Raw genomic sequence first — 19,961 nt, forward strand, 5'->3', positions numbered from 1 at the left:
AACTGTAATATGTCCTGCCGTGGCAACGGTGGTGATAGGACGGCCCTCCAGCATCTGTAACGGCAAGCGTGTGAGCAGCTTCTTGACGGGAGTGGTGGTGGAGCGCAGAGCAGAGAGGGCGGCCGGCAGACAAAGGCGAGAGAAGCACCACTCACATCCACAGGCTCTCTCTCTCCCTCTGTCTCTCTGTCGCTCACACTCACTCAACCTCGCACCCTGCCGCACACACGCGCTCCTGCAGTAGCCGTCTGGTCTAAGTATAGTCTTGTGTCGTTTTCTGCGTCATCTGCTGCTGGCACCGCCGTCTGGGGGAAGAAAAACAACTCACCTGGCTCCTGGCCTGCCTGGTCGCTCCTCCAGCATCCCTCTTCGCCCAGCTTCGTTCTTCAACATCACCAATAATAGCCGAAAGGGGCCACTTTTCTTATTCAGAGCTTCATCATAGTCGCTTGTGCAGCGCTCTCTCTGCTCCCTCTCCTCGGCGTGGCGGGAACATCCGGCCCGGGTATCTGCTTGGTTCCTCGGGTACTGCACAGCGTCCTCTTTGCGGCAGTCCTGCGGCAGCCCTGTGCCTGCTGCTAGGTACCGTAGTAGCGAGCCATCAATAATAAAGCCGGATTTTCCAATACCCAGCCAGCTGCTTGACTCCATTCGCACCCACCTTTCCGGCACCAACCTAGCTCCTGCAAGCTACCTACCTCTCCTCTATTTTCCTTTTCCTTTCCTTTCCTTTTCCTCCTCCTTCCTTCCCCCCCTCCCCCTACTCTACTCCCTCCATCCCTCGATATCCAGTTCGCCGCCCATCATGCAGCGACTTTGTAGGGCCAGCAGCGCCGCGCTGCGTGCGACTCGTTCGCAATGTCTTTCAAAACCCTCATCCTCCCTCTGCGCCGCCCGCCGCCCTCTCGCCCTCTCGACCCAGAAGCGATACAAGAGCGCCCTCTTCAATGCCCCTGACCCAAACGACAACTTCCTCCAAGGCGAGAATGCCAACTACATCGACGAGATGTACGTCCAGTACAAGCAGGACCCCAAGAGCGTCCACGTATCATGGCAGGTCTACTTCAAGAACATCGAGAGCGGCAACATGCCCATTTCGCAGGCTTTTCAGCCGCCTCCCAACCTGGTCCCTAGCTCTTCTGCCGCCGTCACCGGCCTGGCCGCCGGCGCTGGTGTTGGCATCGGCGAGGGCTCCGACATCGACAACCACTTGAAGGTCCAGCTGCTGGTGCGCGCATACCAGGCAAGAGGCCACCACAAGGCAAGGATCGATCCCCTCGGCATCCGTCAGGAGCAGAAGGGTTTCGGAAACATCAAGCCCAAGGAGCTGGAGCTGGAGTACTACCAGTTCACCGAGAAGGACCTCGACACCGAGTACACCTTGGGCCCTGGCATCCTGCCCCGTTTCAAGAGAGATGGCCGTGAGAAGATGACTCTGCGCGAGATCATCGATGCTTGCGAGAGGATTTACTGTGGCTCCTTTGGTGCAGAGTTCATCCACATTCCTGACAGGGAAAAGTGTGACTGGCTGAGGGAGCGCATCGAGGTCCCCAAGCCCTTCACATATTCGCACGACGAGAAGAGACGTATCCTGGACCGCCTCATCTGGAGTTCGAGCTTCGAGTCCTTCCTGGCCACCAAGTACCCCAACGACAAACGGTTCGGCCTCGAAGGCTGCGAGACCCTGGTTCCCGGCATGAAGGCACTCATCGATCGCAGTGTCGACTACGGTGTGAAGGACATTGTTATTGGAATGCCCCACCGTGGCCGGCTCAATGTGCTCAGCAACGTCGTCCGCAAGCCCAACGAATCCATCTTCAGCGAGTTCGCCGGTACCTCGGCTGCCGAGGACGAGGGCTCTGGCGACGTCAAGTACCATCTGGGCATGAACTTCGAGAGGCCCACCCCCTCCGGAAAGCGCGTCCAGCTGTCTCTGGTCGCCAACCCGTCCCATCTGGAGGCTGAGGACCCTGTCGTCCTGGGCAAGACTCGTGCCATTCAGCACTACAACAACGACGAGAAGACGCACCGCACCGCGATGGGCGTCCTCCTCCACGGCGACGCTGCCTTCGCCGCCCAGGGTGTGGTCTACGAATGTCTTGGATTCCAGTCTCTGCCTGCCTACTCGACTGGCGGCACCATCCACATGGTCGTCAACAACCAGATTGGCTTCACCACTGACCCTCGTTTCGCCCGCTCGACCGCCTACTGTACCGATATCGCCAAGGCCATTGATGCGCCCGTCTTCCACGTCAACGCCGACGACGTCGAGGCTGTCAACTTTGTCTCTCAGCTTGCTGCCGACTGGAGGGCCGAGTTCCAGTCAGACGTTGTCATTGACTTGGTCTGCTACCGTAAGCACGGCCACAACGAGACCGACCAGCCCTCTTTCACGCAGCCTCTCATGTACAAGAGGATCCAGTCGCATGACCCGCAGATTGACATATATGTGGAGAAGTTGCTGAAGGACGGCACCTTCACCAAGGAGGACATCGAAGAGCACAAGAAGTGGGTCTGGGGTATGCTCGAAGAGAGTTTCTCCAAGTCTAAGGAATACCAGCCCACGTCCAAGGAGTGGACCACATCCGCATGGAACGGATTCAAGTCCCCCAAGGAGCTGGCCACCGAGGTCTTGCCTCATCTTCCTACTGCCGTGAGGAGGGATACTTTGGACCACGTCGGTCAGATCATTGGCAACGCTCCTGAGGGCTTCAACATCCACCGCAACCTAAAGCGAATCCTGTCCAACAGGACCAAGACCGTGCACGAGGGAAAGAACATTGACTGGTCAACTGCTGAGGCTCTGGCATTCGGGACTCTCGTCTCCGAAGGACACCATGTCCGTGTCGCCGGACAGGATGTTGAGCGTGGAACCTTCTCTCAGCGCCATGCAGTCTTCCACGACCAGGAAAGCGAGGACACGTACACCCCCTTGCAGCACGTCAGCAAGGACCAGGGCAAGTTCGTCATCTCAAATTCATCGCTGAGTGAGTATGGCGCCATGGGCTTCGAGTACGGCTACTCTCTATCTTCGCCAAATGCTCTGGTGATGTGGGAGGCTCAGTTTGGTGACTTTGCAAACAATGCACAATGTGTCATTGACCAGTTCATCGCCTCTGGCGAGGTAAAATGGATGCAGAGGACTGGCCTTGTTCTATCTCTCCCTCACGGATACGACGGGCAAGGACCCGAACACTCCTCCGGCCGTATCGAGCGTTACCTGCAACTCAGCAACGAGGATCCACGCATATTCCCATCTGAGGACAAGCTGCAGCGCCAGCACCAGGACTGCAACATGCAGATTGCATACATGACTACCCCAGCCAACCTGTTCCACGTCTTGCGTCGCCAGATGAACAGGCAGTTCCGAAAGCGTGAGTTGTGATGATGACTGTTTTGAACCCATGATATTCGTGCTAACACCATGAGCAGCTTTGATTATCTTCTTCTCCAAATCGCTTCTCCGCCACCCGCTGGCTCGCTCCAACATTGAAGAGTTCTCCGGCGATTCTCAGTTCCAATGGATCATCGAGGATCCAGCTCACCAGGCCGGCGAAATCAAGCCCCGCGAAGAGATCGACCGTGTCATAATCTGCAATGGACAGGTGTACACGGCGCTGCACAAGTACCGTGCCGACAATGGCATCAACGACGTGGCTATCACTCGCATCGAGCAGCTTAACCCATTCCCATGGCAGCAACTCAAGGAGAACTTGGACAGCTACCCCAACGCCAAGACGATCGTCTGGGCGCAGGAGGAGCCGCTGAATGCTGGCGCATGGAGCTTCACGCAGCCACGCATCGAGACGCTGCTCAACGAGACGCAGCATCATGACCACAAGCATGTCATGTACGCGGGCCGCAACCCGAGTGCATCGGTAGCGACGGGTCTGAAGGCAAACCACGTCAAGGAGGAACAGGAGTTGTTGGAGGTTGCGTTCACGGTGAAGCAGGACAAGTTGAAGGGAGAGTAAATGGTGGGGTATCCGGTATAAAGAAGCAGTTATCAGAGAACCTAGGAGTACCGGAAGGTAGCCGGCGGTCCAGCATACATTTCCTATTGAGGGAGGACGCCGTCCAGGGCGGGAGCGTTTCCTTTGTAAAAGTAGTCCTTCCAATGCTGTACAGGTTGTAGGAGTAACCCATGGGATGGATCAATGCATATATGCGCGTTTTGACTTGACATGGCTGGACCGGCAACCTCATTCGGCGTGTCATATCCTCGCTGCTGAGTGCGACGAAACCTACAGCCCATTGACTATAGTCATTCCAGTCGTTAGAATGAGCATCCACATATGTTTGGCCGCAAGGCACAAAGCTATGCAACCTTCAAGGTAAAGAAAGGCTACGCGCGTCTTTGCAGACATGGCTTGACAAGGGGAGTTTGAATGCCGCCTATGCGCGGCGCTGGGAATCCTGGGTATATTCAACAGGGGCGTCTGTTATGTGTGAAACGGTGCTTTGTGCAGAAGTCTATAGATCACAAGCCCAGCGCCGCCCCTTCGCTTCTTGCGGGGGCATCCGTCATTTCCATGGCTCTACGAGGCGACCACCTGCCATGGCTTGACCACTCCGTTGTCACCCGTGGTGACAAGCATTTCCTCCACGCCACGGTCTTCGGTCCCAGAGTCAAACCTACGGCACCAAGTCACATGATTTATCTCGTAGGGCCCGTGGCCGTTCTCGATATTGTTCACCACGCGCCACCTTGAGGATTCGGAGCTGCCATTGACGGTGGTCGCCTCGCCATTGCCGGTCCGCCCCGATGGCTCTGTTGTCCTGTCGGTCGAAGGCTCCGAGCCGCCGCTGACGGCAGAAACATCCTCTTTGTAGATAGCGATAATCCCGTCGCTTCCTGTGCTGGCGATGAGACCTGAAGCGGCACTCCATGCCGCTGAGTACACGTCCCGCTTGTGCACAGCAGGGAGCACGGCTGTGCATTCCCAGTCCTCCCTCAACGAGCGGCGCATCGTGTTGGGGATGCCGCCCAAGCCGGGCCGGAACATCGGGTTTCTGCCGTCGCCGCCATCCTCCACCTCGTCGTCCTCCTTTAGAGTCCATATCCGGATCGTCTTGTCCGCCGAGAAACTCATCAACCGCGGGAACTGTTTCCTGTCCGGGTCGGCCTCCCATTGCACACCCCACACGGTTCCGTCGTGGCCCTCCAAGACGGCCACGCACACCCACTCCCCGTCCCCGTCCTCGCGCCACACCCTCACGGTGTTGTCGTAACTGCTGCTTGCCAAGACATCGGCACCGTATTTGCCCTTGGCGGTGCGTCCGGGCACGTCAGGGCACCAGGTGACGCACTTGACGTCGCCCTCGTGCTCGTTGAGGACGGCGACCGTCTCCCACTCATCATCGGCCTCGTTGGCACCGACGTCCTCCCATATCCAGACGGTCTTGTCGCGGCTGCATGTGGCCAGATACTGGGCGGAGGGGGAGAAGGCGACAGACTTGACCTCGGAGTCGTGGCCCTCGAGGACGAGGGAGAACTCCCAGTCGTCGTCATCGTCCTTGTCGGAGGCGGCGGGGTCCCGGGACGCGGGCCGCGGGGCTTTTGCGGCGGCGGCGGTGACGTCGACCTCGAGGCTGGTGGGGCGGTCAGGGGCCGAGTCGGAGGAGGGCAGGGGCAGAGGAAGGTTGTCGCCGTCCCAGCGCCACAAAGCGGCGGTGGAGTCGAAGCTGGCAGTGACGAGGCAGAGCTTGTGCGGGGCCATGGCGGGCTTCCAGGCGGCGGTGCGCACGGAGCGGGCATGGCCACCGGTCAGGGAGCTGTGGGAGGAGAGCGAGGAGAGCGAGTAGATGGTGACGGCCTTGGAGTGGCAGGTGGCCAGGAGGGGCAGGGTGGGATGGGGGATCGAGGCCCATGCGCGCTGGTAGAGCTCCGGGCTCAGGGCTGGCAGCGCCTTGAGTCTGATGTCGCCCTCGCCCTCGCCCTCGCCCTTGGCGTCGCCGTGTGAAGCCATCGAGGGCAGCCTCGAGCCGAGGTCGTGTGTCACCGATATCGTCGACGCCTTTCTTGGTGGGGAATTGTGCCGGCGGGCAAAGAGCCCAAATACTGGTCTCGGCTTGGATTATGCCGTTCTGCAACCAAAAGCATCTAACAATTGATACTGTATGCAAAGAGACAAGTCACGGCGAGTTGTCGAAGTGGCTGCTGACTGCCAATTGGTTGTCGCGCTGTGTGGGATATTTTTTTTCAATGTCCTCCGATGCCATGACGCAGCATCTAGTCTACTATCTAGGCTATCACTTACCGATAAAGATAAAGGCGATGGTACAAAAAACGCTCCCTGCCGTGGTGGGTGGCGGGGTCTGCCCGGGAATGCACAGGTAGAGAGAGAGAGTGTGTGTGAGTACCTCGGTAATTACTGTGTTGGGGAACTGCTGTGCAAGGTTGGCTGGCTTTTGTCTTGTCCTCCAACACAGCCCAATGCACGTCTAACACACCAGACTCGACTCTCAGAACTCAAATCTCGGGAAAACAATGGCATTCAACCTAAAATCACACACACACAGAGAGGAGCAGCTCTTATCCTATCACCACCCAGATGACAGACCTGTCAGTGTTTCCCCCCTGTAGAATGGGACACTGGGACCGACCCAGGGCTGCCAGGCTGCCTGGCGTGCCTGGTTGTATGCCTGCCACCTTCATGCAAGTCAGTCCATCTGTCAGTCTGTCAGTCTGTCAGTCTGTCCATCCCAATCTCTCTCTGCATCTCCTCTGGACCCTTGGGCCTACCAGAGCCGACCATCCTGCCATCATCAACACGCGCGATGCTTGTTTGGGCGTCCGGACCCAAGCACGACCAAGTTCAGGCACAGGCACAGGCACAGGCCTTCTCACTCACGCCGTCGCACAACCTAGCGTCGAGTGACGGCACCGCCAGGAACAAGTCGCAACCAATCCGACGCATCAACACATATTGGCTCCTCCCTTGAATCACCAGAAGCAAATGGTCTGGGCCACGGCCGTATCATCTTGCTTCGCAGCACGCTAAAAAGTCGCCCAGAGCCCACCAGCATGAGCATCAAAAGCATGTCCGATAAACAGCTTGCCCGTCTCCTGGCCGGCACGGAATGGGCATGAGCACCATCGAAAAACAAAGATATGTCTATGTGGTCAGCTCTTTGCCAGGCTGAAAGGTCGGGTTCGAGATGAGGGTGGCTTGCTACGGGGGCAGCCAGATCAATTCCTGGACAGCCACCAACTCAGTTGTGTTTATCACTCGACTCGACGACGCACAGCTCACACCAGGCAGGGTTTTCCCTTGCTCTGTTGTCTCTCCCCGCCCCAGTTCATGCGCCTGCAAGAGCTTGCCGGTCGATCATCTCATCTCCAGGGATTGCTACCGCCGCGATGTGACCAAGATCACCTGCCCAGATCTGTCATGTTCGGCTGCGACCCGAACGCCTGCGTGCAGTGTGATCGGAGACGTCTTCGCCTGCGTCGACGACTCTCTGCTTTGACCTCCCCCTCCCATACCGAGAGACAGCCCTTCCTTTTTCCCTCGATCTTGTCTCTTGTTGAGGTTGAACAGTCTTTGAACAGTCTTTCTCCATTTCCCTTATCCCCGGCGAGGCCGCATCGCCGCTCCCTTCCCACGGCCCGAGACCATGCCCAGAGACAATGGAGAATAGAAATTAGAAAATGGCAAGTGGGAAACGCCGCCTCTATTCGGCCAGTGCCGCCCAGCATCAGTTGGTTTCGTCGTGTGTGAGCCGACATGCCTTGTGGTTTAGTAGCCCAGGAATCAATTCCAAAGGGGCTCAACACTAGATACGAACTTGGGCGACGACTGTGCGCGGCAGTCGAACCCTTCTTGGCCTGGTCGCAGCAACAGCCTCGATCGACGAGACAGGCCCAGTCCGCACGGTTAGCGCCGCCTGCTTGGGCCTCGGGGTATGCGTTCATCGCCAAACGCCAGAACGCACAAGAAACTACTAGTGCCTCTTGATTTGAATCACTGCACAACAGCCATCTGTTGCTGGCCCGTATCCGCTGGCCAGTGGCCACTTGCGGATCTTGCCATCCACGGCAGCGTTCTCTCGATGTCTTACTCTCCGGTCTCCCACAGGACCGTCATATTGGCCCTAAGACGGCTCGTTTCGGACCTTGTGCAGAACCTCTCTGCCCTGCGTGCCTCCATGCTTGGTTCTCTCTCTTCCCCTCCAGGCACGACCAGTAAATCACTTGGCTATATCTGTGTCCGCGTCCGCTCCCTAGCATGTATTTTCCTCGTGGCGACGGAGCACGCGATCCCCTTAACTAGAGCTTGCCTCCAGGTCATGACCGAAGGCACTATTATAGGTCCTCGTGGGCTTCTGACAGACACCAATTCTCCCGCCGTCTCCCCACAGACCTCGCTCTTGAGCTTTCTCAGTAACGCGCCTTTCGGTAGGTGCTCCGGCTAGTCCACGTTTCTGGAGCCAGGCATCCCGGACCCAACGGTCTGGTCCCCTCTCTCTCCGCGGTAGGCACGACACAACTGCCCCTGGATCTGATATTCGATTTGCTGGTCCACCTCAGCGAGGGCGTCTATGCGCAGCCTCTTCGCCAACACCGAGCGTCGCCGCGTCCGATCGAGTGTCTGGATGCCGGGTCTTGTCCTGCACGTTTGGACCTGTTGGAGAATCTCACAATATTCGGCTGTGGGCCGAACCAGGTCGCCGCTCGAGAGCAGCTCGTCATATATACAGGACGCATCCCGACCTCTGGTCTCAGGGGTCCCTCGTGTGTACACGACCTTGACCTTTGCGTGCCTACTGCTGCCACATTCCAAGATACAGCGCAGTCCTGGCGCCATTCAGAAGTCGACATAGACCGTTCCATCACCAAGAAAGCCACAGGAACGATGTCTCTCAATGGGACGGAAGCCGCGCAGCTCATTGCGCAATGGAAGGACCAGATTGTGCCGCGTTCCTTCAACGCGGGCTTCGTGACGTTGAGCTACGTGGTGAGTTTGATTGGGGCGGCATCGACACTGGAGTTGATCAACCGGAGGACAGCTCCAAAGGGTAGAATAAATCAGTACGTTGCCCAGTTACCAGGAGACGGGATGGTATCCTTGCTGACTGTGAGTCGCCGAAAAGCTTGTTGCTGATCAGTGCGGCCATCACAATGGGTGGCATCGCCATCTGGTGCATGCACTTTATCGGCAATCGAGCTATCCAGATGGCAGGCGGGGAGCCATCACTTCAGATTGCATATTCTAGTGGTTTCACGGCCTTTTCATTCTTCATGCCCATTCTTGTCCTCGTCGCCGCCTTCGTGGCCATCGGAACCAACGACAAGGTCTCCTGGTGGCGAGTCGCCATCGGGGGTACGCTCGCTGGCGCTGCCATCTGCGGTATGCATTATCTCGGGAATGCCTCCATCAACAACTACGTTTGTATCTACAATATTGCCAACGTCGTAGGTGCGGCCTTGATTGCTGTGGCTGCTAGTATCATCGCCCTGTCTCTTTTCTTCGTCTTTCGGGCTGGGTGGACCAACTCGTGGTGGAAGAGAATCATTTCGGCTGTGCTGTTGGCTGGTGCTGTCTCGGGCATGCACTGGTGTGCCTCGACAGGTACATCGTACAAGTTGATTGCGCTCGCCGGGGACAACAACCAGCTTTCAAGGAACGAAACCGTCATCGTCGTTATTTGTCTGGTAAGTCGCAGAACCCACGCACCCAATCTCATGCGGGCCGGACCAAGCTGACGACGCATGGAAAACGCAGTCTGTGGGTGCCTGTCTTGTCATGGCAACCTTTGCCGTGTACACCGCCCGTATAATGTCGCGGTATGCCAGCAAGGCACAACAGGTCGTGCTGGCAGCAGCCGTCTTCGACAAGCACGGGCGTGTGCTTGTAAGCCCAGACGGGTTGCTTCCCAGTGAAAAGATCACAGACTCTTTCCTGGAAAAGACGCCACAGGACTCGTTCACCGTGGCCCACCCACTGTTCCAATGGATGTTCCAGGCCTCAAGGAACTGGTCCAGCATCACCAGCATCATCAATGGTATTTCGAACCACCTGTCTCACCTTCCACACAATGGGCGCGACAATTCTAGGGGAGGCATCAAGCTCATCACAGACCATGGCGAGCTCATCGAGAACTACGACGTCATCTTCCGCGAATTGTTTTGCGCGGCCGCCGCAGGGCTGGCAGACAAGATGAAGACACAGCTGACCAACGTCGGGATCTTGTGGGACGAAATTCTCCCGACTGGTGCGGGCGGCCGGGCTCAAGCACAAGCCCGCCAGAACCAATATGGCCCCGAGCACGCGGCCGGCGTCGACGGCCAGGCGCAACGTAGTGTGGACGGCATGAATGGCGCGAGCCTCGAAGACCTCGCCGAGAAGGGTGTGTTCCGCCAGCCGTACCAGGAGTTTGGCCGTGGTAGTCTCATGTTCCTGGTCCGCCGTGTCGAGAACACACGGGATATGGAGAGCCTGGCAGCAGCGGGCTACCGCTTTGCCGAGCTGCACCAGGTTAGCGGGATTATCGGGTCGACAATGCAGATCAAGACGCGAAGCATCGAGAACAAGCTGCGGACCATGTCGGCGTTTGCCGAGAACAATGCGATGCTGGAGCCGGGCGTGCACGTGGGCTTCTTTGGGGTGCAGGCGCGGGTGAACAACGCGTACGGCTTCGACGTACTGGCCCGGCGTAACGCGCGCAACCTGCTGCCATCGGTACAGATGCCACTGGCGCGCCTGGACGCGTGGCAGATGAACTTCCTCCGGCAGTTTGAGCGGATGACGCCGCACCATATTGCCAGGCGGCTGGCGGGGCTGAAGAACATCTCGCACAAGGAGATGATGTTCGCGTCGCAGCTGACAGACAGCATCGAATCGCTCCGCGGGTGGGTCGAGGACAGCATCTTCGACGAGGCGGTGCTGTGTTCCAAGACGGTGGAGGTGCCGTGCCGGCCGGTGTCGCCGGGCTCGTCGCCGGGTACCTGCACGGTGATCTCATTCAGGATCGTGGTGCCGATCCACCTGAACGTGGAGAGCCCCAAGTGCGAGTTCGTGCCGCTCAACATGTTCAAGGTGCACCAGCTTGTTTACAAGGACTCGCCGAACCACCTCGCGTTCACGCGGTCGGTGCACCGCGAGCTGGCGCCCATCATCAACGCGGTGCCGGCGGCAGCGGCGAGGGCAGGCAAAACGGCGGGGGCGGCGACGTCGCACTCCCGGCGGGCGTCGCTGCGAGACGCGCGGATGGCGAGTCGGCTGTTCAGGAGCGGGCGGCCGCAGACGTCGGGCAGCGAGCGGGGCGGGGCGGTGGACGGGGACGGTGTACCGATCCCGACAACACTGCACCGGGCGTCGTCGTGGGGGGCCGATTCGGGCAAGTCGAGCTCGACGCTCAAGCTGTGGCACGGCAGGCACAGCAATGGTGGCGAGACCAGCCCCGGCGTGGGCTCGGTGGAATCCACGTCGGAGGGGGTGCTGCACGGGCTGGCGCCGCCGGCGTACGCGATGGAGGAGCTGCACTCGCCGATGTCATCCCCGCCGCCACCGCACACACCTGGTCCGCAGCCATCGCCGTCACCGGCGCCACACACGATGTCGGGCCCGCCGGCGCAAGCATCATCGTTTGGCGGGATCATGGTGTCGCAGGAGATCACGGTCAACGTGCAGCGGGCTGGGGAGGTGAACGAGAGCTCGGGGGCCAGCCAGTACAGCGGACATGGGCGCCAGTCGTTCTCTCGGGCGGGCTCGTCGCTGCTCCGGAGAAGGGCGAGCGAGACGGGCGGGCACGGCGACCTGGGGGCGAGCGTGAGCGTGGGGGCGGGGGCTGGCGGACCCATGGGTATGGGCATGGGCATGGCTGGGGCGGGGCCCGGGGCCGGAGCCGGTGCTGGTGCAGAGACGAGGGGCGGCCGTGGCATCGAGATGAGGCCGCTGGGGGCGCATGGCAACGACCGGTCGAGCGTGCACATCGGATCTGGCGTGCAGGTATCCAACGTGGAGGCGGAGAAGCTGACGGAGGCACCGACGTTTGTGGACGAGCTGTTTGGGTTCTGCGTGGAGGGGAGGTAGTCTATACGTCTGCTGTTAGCGGACGAGAGATAGGAGACATGGAGGCCATCTGTCTATATCTGTCTGTATGTGTATGTATGTGTATGTATGTGTACGCGTATTTGTTGTATGTGTGTCTTTATATCTAAGTCTACATCCATATCTAATTATATACCCAATGATTATCCACATGGCCCACGGTACTGTGCGTGATATGAGAGACAGGCAGCCAATGGAGAATATCCTGAATGAGTCTGAGGGTTGTTTGATTGACCAGCGGTGACTTCTGGGTGCCTGCCAGGCCAAACAGAGGGAGCGTGTGTGTTGAGCGAGAGGCAAGTGAAGGACGAGTGAGTGAGGGATTGAGTGAGTAAGTGAGAGTGAAAATGGAGAGAGTGAGAGGATCGAGCTGATTGGCGGAAAATCTCGAGAGGTGGGGTCTCGAGCCGGAGCTTGTTGGAGACGTACCAGGTACCTGGCACCTGACAGGCGGCTCCTGTGGATTGTGTGTGTTTGTGGTGGTGGCAGGGACGAACGAGTGGACCTGCATCTAGTGCATCGAAATCTTGGGGGTGGGCAGGCGGCAGGAGGGCAGGAGTATTCTAGGCCTGGGGACGGGGCACCGGGAAGGGGGGAATTTGGGGGCAAGTCCAGATCGGGGAATCCGAGAGTCCACCAGTGCTACCCTCGGTGCAAGACTGGTGTACTTGTCCCAAATCCAGCCTGGTGTCGATGGCCCGGCCTGCAATCGACTCTTCCCCAAAAAAAATTCCAAACAGCAAGCAATTGGCTAGACGGGCTGGACTGTATCGCATCGCATCGCATCGCATCGCATCGCATCGCATCTCATTGCCTTTTCGTCTCGCCTCACGATGCTTCCATAGCTGGGCTGCAGCAGGCCAGATCAAGTCCTTGAAACAGAAATTCCAGGTCCGAGCAGGCCAAGAGACATAGCACAACCCAGACACAAGGCTCACAGAACTCCGCTTCGAGGCCCAACTCCCCCCGCCAAACGTCATCATTTGGTCGACAGGGCCCACGCATCGTGCTGGCCTCAGGTCGACTTCCAGCCACGACCACTACCACTACCACTACCACTACCACTACCACTTTCTGTCCTGGCTCTCGTTACTTTCCTTTCCAACTACCAATTGACCTCGCAAAACTCCATCTGCTGTATCTGTCTACAGTTCAGCCCTCCAGGCAGCCCGGTCCTGTCCAGTTTTGTCTCTCCATGACCGTAATCTTTCCCTTTTCCTAGCCCATCACTACCTACACTATCGTCGCATCGACTCCAGCCGTCCACCTCCACGACGCCTTCTTGTGTGAGCAGCCTTGCATCACATTTTCCTCTGCACGGCAATACCAAGATTTGCTGCCCGAACTCTAATTCTCCCTACTCTACTCACCCACACAATCCCCATCCCCCTCCACCCTCGCCTCCTTTTTCTCCCCTCGTGCCCAACTCCAACTCCAACTCCAACCCCAACTTCCACGACCCCATCCCCTCGACGACGACAAGAACTGACTGACCAGCCCTCCTCGCAGTGACGCCCATCCTGCCACTGGGTACTCCTTATACTCTTCCCACTTCTCTAATCAACACACCCTAATTGACCTACTCGATCTCCCTTCCCTACCACCCTCCGCCCACAACACCATATACCCTGCTGCAGCCTCGAAGCTGCCGCCTCGCCGGCTTTGCCCTATAGCTTAAAGTCCCTCGGCCCCTCACTGTCCTCTTGCGCGCGCAAAACCCCCCTCAGCCAGTCGCAATGTCTGGCTTCACAAGAGCACGCCCCGGCCTGCTCCGCCGCCTGGCCCTGCCAGTCGGTCTTACCACCGCCGGTGGTGGGCTGCTCTTCTACGTCTACCGGCCCCGCAACATCCCCGGCCACGAGGCCGCCGCCGTGCCCCCGCCCATCTACGGCGCAGACGGCACCTTCACACTGCCCAAGTTCCCCCGTGTCAAGTCCCGCCTGGAGCAAATAGCAGACCTCAAGAAGAGCGCCAGCCCTGCCGCCGACAAGTCTGATGAGTACGACATGCTCATCATCGGCGGCGGTGCCACTGGTACCGGCGTCGCTGTCGATGCCGCCACCCGCGGCCTCAAGGTCGCCGTCGTCGAGCGCGACGACTTCAGCTCTGGCACCAGCAGCAAGAGCACCAAGCTGGTCCACGGGGGTGTCCGCTACCTCGAGAAGGCCGTCTGGAACCTCGACTACAGCCAGTACCAGCTGGTCAGGGAGGCTCTCAAGGAGCGCAAGTACTTCCTCCAGACAGCCCCCCATCTCAGCTCCTGGCTGCCCATCATGCTGCCCCTGGACAAGTGGTGGAAGGCCCCTTACTACTGGGCCGGCACCAAGTTCTACGACTTCCTGGCCGGCAGCGAGGGCATCGAGAGCTCCTACTTCCTCACCAAGAGCAAGGCCATCGAGGCCTTCCCCATGCTCAAGAGGACCGACCTGGTCGGCGCCTTGGTCTACTACGACGGTGCGCACAACGACTCCCGCATGAACGTGTCGATAGCAATGACCGCCGCCCTCTACGGTGCCACCGTTGTTAACCACGTCGAGGTCACCGGTCTGCACAAGGACGCGAACGGCAAGCTGTCTGGCGCGAGGCTCAAGGACCTGGTCCCCGAGAGGGACGGCCAGCCCTCGGACGAGTTTAACATCAAGGCAAAATGCATCATCAACTGCACCGGCCCCTTCACCGACGGCATCCGGAAGCTCGACGAGCAGGACTGCAAGGAGATCGTTGCCCCCGCCTCCGGTGTTCACGTCATCCTGCCTGGCTACTACAGCCCCGCCAAGATGGGTTTGATCGACCCGTCCACCTCGGACGGCCGTGTCATCTTCTTTCTGCCATGGCAGGGCAACACCATCGCCGGAACCACCGACAAGCCGGCCAAGGTCACCAAGGACCCCATGCCGGACGAGGAGTCCATCCAGTGGATCCTGAAGGAGGTCAGCAACTACCTGTCGCCCGACATTGTCGTGCGTCGCGGTGACGTCCTGGCTGCGTGGTCCGGCCTGCGACCGCTGGTCAAGGATCCGAAGGCCAAGAACACCGAGTCCCTCGTGCGCAACCATCTGATCGACATCTCCTCATCTGGCCTCGTGACCTGCGCCGGCGGCAAGTGGACGACCTATCGGCAGATGGCCGAGGAGTGCGTCGACGCCGCCATCCAGGAGTTCGGCTTGCAGACTCGGCCCGTGCCTAATGCTCCCCGTGTGAGCGGCACCGACGCCATCGACGACGGAGCAATCCTGGACGGTACATGCCAGTCCCACAGGGTCAGGCTGGTTGGCGCCCACGGCTGGAGCCGGACGCTCTTCATCAACCTGATCCAGCACTACGGTGTCGAGACTGAGGTCGCCAAGCACCTCTGCGAGAACTACGGTGACCGCGCCTGGACAGTTGCCGCCCTGTGCCGGCCGACGGACAAGCGCTTCCCTGCGCGCGGCGAGCGCGTCTCTCAGCTGTACCCCTTTGTGGATGGCGAGATCCGGTATGCCGTCCGCCATGAGTACGCCCAGACCGCAGTTGATGTCCTGGCCCGGAGAACAAGGCTGGCGTTTCTGAACGCCCAGGCGGCCCTCGAGTGTCTGCCCCAGGTGATTGATATCATGGCATCGGAGCTATCCTGGGACAAAAGGCGACAGGAAGTTGAATGGAAAGAAAGTGAGTAACCAAGCCCAAATAACAATATCGCCCTCCCTGCCTATCATGTGTCACTTGCGCCCACGCATTATACTGACCCGTCGCGTGTCCACAGCGGTTGCTTTCCTGGAATCCATGGGTCTGCCCAAGCCCATGTTGAGCGCGACACGGAAGCAGGTCGAGCAGGGCAAGCTTGACTTCAGCACAGGGCTGGAGTACAAGATGTACTCGAGGCACGACAAGCCCGCAAACGAGGAATAGGAGAAGACAAGTCTTTGCTCGATAGGAAGCCAGGGGGGTTCGGGTTCGGTCTCGGGATCCGGGTTTGGATATGCTGGCAGCATTGGAGTCGGCGTTTGGATAGAAGGCGCCCAAATGGGAGGGAGCTCTTACATGGATGGCACGTTTCCTTCCACTAGACTGCAGTTGGGACGACCCCAATCTCAGCTAGCGCTATAGGAGGTTGTTTGAATAGTCCAGGGCGAGTGTTTGTGTATATGCGCGCGCGCGCGCGCATGTGTGTGTGTGTATGTTCGCGCATGCGCCAACGAGACATTCTCACGTCTGACGACAGAGAGAGATTCCCATGTGATGCAACCACATCAATGAAAAGAGATGAAAGAAAAAAGCCATCGATAACAATCGTCTCGTTCTTGGGTGATCTTGAGACATGCCATATTCCGAGACATTGCTGTATCGCGCGGCAGCGGTGTCTCCCGCCTGTGTTTCTTATTCTCACGGCCGGCGTATGAGGCAGGAGCCCTGGTCTACGCTCTAAATGACCATGAGAGGATGTCACAATCCGTGAACATGCACACAATGCGCAGTGAGACTTGGACTTACCATGCTGTCGGACAAGGCTACCACTGTCTCACTGCGGCATCTCCAAAGCCAGTCGCCAGTAGCACTATGATATGTGTCGGACTGTCAGTGTCGTACATCTTCCATCATAATTCCTTCATCAGCGAGGAAATCACTGCGGCTAGGTGAGATTAGTCCTTGACTATGTCATCGTGACTGTTGTCATCTGCGTGTCCGCACGGCTGAGTCCGTCCTGTTCCTGTCTCTCGAGATGCAGAGTCCGTAACGCTCTGAGTCCCATGTCTCGTGTGAGCGTCCATGTCTTATTCACAAGCGACAAGGACGTTTGGAAGGGGGGGGATGGTGGATTAGGGTGGAGAGTGGGCGGATCCAGCCAGAGAGTGCACGGGTGCTTCTTGCGAACGAGAGGGACATACGCGGTCCTCAAATATCACAAGGCCAGACATGTTGTGCAAACTTATCCCACTTGGCGTTGAGGCTATTGTACATGCTGTCAAGTGTCTACAATGACCAAGACAGCCCAGCCTTCGCCCTGGTTCCAAATATCTGGCAACAGGCAGGTACCCTGATCGCAACCCCTCCAGTGCGTAATCGTGTGCAGAAGCCACCAAGATGAATTCACTGATCGATAATGGCATTATGTCTACCGGCTCTTTGATCTCTGCCCGACCCTTGAGGCAAGTGGCGGGGCAGGGAGACAGACACCACAGCAGGCGGTTGTACACTGACAAGGCTCAAACTCAGCCATCAGGCTATTCAGTCACAGTCGTTCAATATACGATACTCTTCCCCACAATGTAAACGTAGACATTAGTTGAGAGGCAGATTTGCCAAACTATCTCGAGAAGTTCGGTAGGTCGTACATCAGTGTCGTGGTCCATTCATTGCATCCACCATCTAACAAGACCCAGCCAGATGCCGCCCTATAGACTTTGTGGCGCCGCTGCTAAATGCTTCATTTTCACGTTCTCATCCCAGTACCATCCATCATCTGTGCTGCCAAAATCGTCGTCCTTGAGTGACGTCAAATGCCCTAAAGTACTCCAAAGTGATGCAAGGCGAGGCTGTACAGGGACACATCCCATCGTAATCGGTATGCATGGGCCCCTCTGGGTGTGCAGAGGGTAGTTTGGCTACCCATTGGCAAACCCTGGTTCAGCAGAGAGTGAAACAAAAAGGAAAAGAATACAAAGCCACAAGAACAAGCAGACAGAAAAATGAAGGAAAAAAAAAAGGAAAGACATCAAGGTATGTGAAGAAAAGAAGAAGAAAAATCAGAGCCATGCCAAGATAAACTTGACCCGTTGAACGCCTCGCATGTGAATGACATTTGTCCGTCTATTTTTTGGTCCTGATATGCATGCTTCCTCCAGTGCGCCAAACGCAAATTCAAGAATCTGATCCATCGTAATGTAAAAAAGAACACATAAAAGCGTAGCCGGTTGACTCGGATCCTTTAACCGCATGGTGGCGGTGCTTCGCCGTCGGCAAAGGAGTAGGGACCCGAAGAGTCTGATAGCGAATTCCGCGCAGACAGCCCACCGGAGCTTAAGACTCGTTGCAACAAGCTGCGCTTCGATCTGCTGCCGCGTCTAGATTGAGATGCTGTCACCGAGTCCTCAAAAGGATTTATGAACCTGCGGTCCATAACAGCATCCCACCCGTAGAGGTCCTCGTCGGAGGCCCTGCCAGAGAAAAGATCGGTATCTGTGCCCAGAGTGAAGGAGCTGTGGTCGGTATCGTCGGTGTCCATGCAATCGCCCAGGTAGTTTGAGAAGTCGGTGAATTGAAGCCCTTGAGCAGGAGAGTCCTGGAAGCAGGCGCTTGTTTCAGGGGAAGGCGAGACCATGGTTGTGTCACTCTCGTTGTCGGTCAAATCGGCAGAAAACCCATCCAGCTCATGCGTCGTGGCCTCCATGATGGCATTTTGCTTGATAGTGGTGCTTCCATAAAGCTCCGCACGGGAGCGCGGTAGTGGAGCAGTATGTATTTCCGGCTTCTCGTCATGGCTCGAGCAGGTTATGATCAGCTGCTTAGGCAGGTTCCGCCCGCGGACGTTCCTGTGCCAGTTGTGCCCGTGCCCGTGCCCACCAGCGTCGGATGACCGGCGGGCGGAATCGAAGCCCATGCCGCGTGGCCTCTGGCCTTTTGCGGCCATGCCACCCCTTCCGTCCCCAATGTACGTAACCCACTCGGTCGGCGTGTCAGCCGGGCAAGACAAACGTCGACCGGGGTGCGGCTCTTCCCATTCTTGCATGATGACTTCGTCAGGAGGCGTTGCAACTGTTTCAAGGTGGGTGGTGAGTGATGAGGAGGTAGATGGTGACATGACCTGTGGTTCTCATAAGCTTTGATCGGCTGCAATGCCCGGTCTCGCGGCACTCGTGCTCGACGTCCCTCGGTGGCCGGACCGGCCCTTCCTCCCCAAGCCCAGCTTCGCGCCAACCTTCTTCCACCCGTTGCTATGCGCACTGATGGCCTTGTGGAGGGTTCCAGGAGAGGTGCTGAAGGCCCAGTCCGTTGTGGGTGGTGTCGTCGGTGGGGTCATGGGGTCGCAGGCGGGAGGCGAGTTGGTTCCACTATCGTCTGTGAGGTCTTCCGCGGGTTCACTCGACGAGGATCCATAGCGGCTGTTCAGATCACTCTTGCGACTGATACTCAGGTGGGGCAAGAATGACGTCTTGGGCGACCGGCTGGGGTCATCACTGGGTGACAAAGCATCTTTCGACGCCCGCTTTCGTGTGCGTGATCTGCCGTGTCTTGACCTCGACTCGGTGACCCTCTCGTCAGTGTGGATATCTCCCACCGGGGTGGACAGGGACTCGAGGAAAGGAACCAGGACCGAGTCGCTCATCAGTTCATAGACGATCCTGACCGCCTCGTCCAGTTCTGCCGGGTCCGGCGGGGCGGGGCCACAGGACAGGCTCAACAACCGGTCCCGGACGTGCGACGGCAGGTTAACTTCCCGTGAGCCGTAAGGCTGGATGTAGACTTGAATAAGCTTCTGCCACAACTCACAGACGTGCTCGCCGCTGTCCATGAATGTGTGCTGAGACTGCGAGTGGGCCAGCTTGTAGCGGTCGGCCTCCATGGTGAACTCGAGAGTTTCGAGGCAGTGGTTCTGAGACAGGTAGGCCATGAAGGCTCCGAGGGTGTATGGGTAAGGTGCAGAGTCTGCGAGGATCTCCTCCAGGGTGGGCAAGCGGATGCCCGTTGATGGTGCCAGACTGACTGGCCGGGACGTAGACATGGTGGGCCCACCGCCGCGGTCGTCGTCTGGCGATGGTTCTGGCGACAGGTCCCGAGGCGACGGGCTAGGAGACAGGTATGAGGGCGCGTAGCTTCGTATCCTCGAGTGTCTCATGTCTTCGCCGTGGGGGAACAGTCTAGGATGGCCAGAGGGAGCAAACGACAGTCCAGCAGAACTGGGACAGGTCACTTGCTGTAGCCAGAGAG

The 19,961-nt window shown here is 58.2% G+C and overlaps 6 protein-coding genes across 6 annotated transcripts; 3 read left to right on the plus strand and 3 right to left on the minus strand.

The window, feature by feature from the left end:
* Nucleotides 1–805: 805 nt before the first annotated feature.
* Nucleotides 806–3,974, plus strand: J7T55_006862 (oxoglutarate dehydrogenase; the record flags this gene model as incomplete). The annotated part of the gene is made up of 2 exons (XM_053133336.1): nt 806–3,374; nt 3,433–3,974. The coding sequence occupies 2 exons, from the start codon at nt 806–808 to the stop codon at nt 3,972–3,974; spliced, it is 3,111 nt and encodes a 1,036-aa protein (XP_053001622.1).
* A 564-nt stretch (nt 3,975–4,538) lies between these two features.
* On the minus strand, nt 4,539–5,969 carry J7T55_006863 (wd repeat protein; the record flags this gene model as incomplete). Its single annotated transcript, XM_053133347.1, has 1 exon — nt 4,539–5,969. One exon carries the CDS (start codon nt 5,967–5,969, stop codon nt 4,539–4,541), a length of 1,431 nt encoding a protein of 476 aa, XP_053001623.1.
* Nucleotides 5,970–8,055: 2,086 nt separating this feature from the next.
* Nucleotides 8,056–12,038, plus strand: J7T55_006864 (uncharacterized protein; the record flags this gene model as incomplete). The annotated part of the gene is made up of 4 exons (XM_053133358.1): nt 8,056–8,401; nt 8,482–9,034; nt 9,097–9,658; nt 9,729–12,038. The coding sequence occupies 4 exons, from the start codon at nt 8,056–8,058 to the stop codon at nt 12,036–12,038; spliced, it is 3,771 nt and encodes a 1,256-aa protein (XP_053001624.1).
* A 1,754-nt stretch (nt 12,039–13,792) lies between these two features.
* J7T55_006865 (glycerol-3-phosphate dehydrogenase) lies at nt 13,793–15,944 on the plus strand (the record flags this gene model as incomplete). Its single annotated transcript, XM_053133369.1, has 2 exons — nt 13,793–15,704; nt 15,799–15,944. The coding sequence occupies 2 exons, from the start codon at nt 13,793–13,795 to the stop codon at nt 15,942–15,944; spliced, it is 2,058 nt and encodes a 685-aa protein (XP_053001625.1).
* Nucleotides 15,945–17,961: 2,017 nt separating this feature from the next.
* Nucleotides 17,962–18,762, minus strand: J7T55_006866 (uncharacterized protein; the record flags this gene model as incomplete). Its single annotated transcript, XM_053133380.1, has 1 exon — nt 17,962–18,762. The coding sequence occupies one exon, from the start codon at nt 18,760–18,762 to the stop codon at nt 17,962–17,964; it is 801 nt and encodes a 266-aa protein (XP_053001626.1).
* An 84-nt stretch (nt 18,763–18,846) lies between these two features.
* J7T55_006867 (regulator of g-protein signaling) lies at nt 18,847–19,869 on the minus strand (the record flags this gene model as incomplete). The annotated part of the gene is made up of 1 exon (XM_053133391.1): nt 18,847–19,869. The coding sequence occupies one exon, from the start codon at nt 19,867–19,869 to the stop codon at nt 18,847–18,849; it is 1,023 nt and encodes a 340-aa protein (XP_053001627.1).
* Nucleotides 19,870–19,961: the final 92 nt, after the last annotated feature.

Source organism: Diaporthe amygdali (genome assembly GCF_026229845.1).
Source record: "Diaporthe amygdali strain CAA958 chromosome Unknown NODE_1_length_4327563_cov_65_473760, whole genome shotgun sequence".
Classification (NCBI taxonomy): domain Eukaryota; kingdom Fungi; phylum Ascomycota; class Sordariomycetes; order Diaporthales; family Diaporthaceae; genus Diaporthe; species Diaporthe amygdali.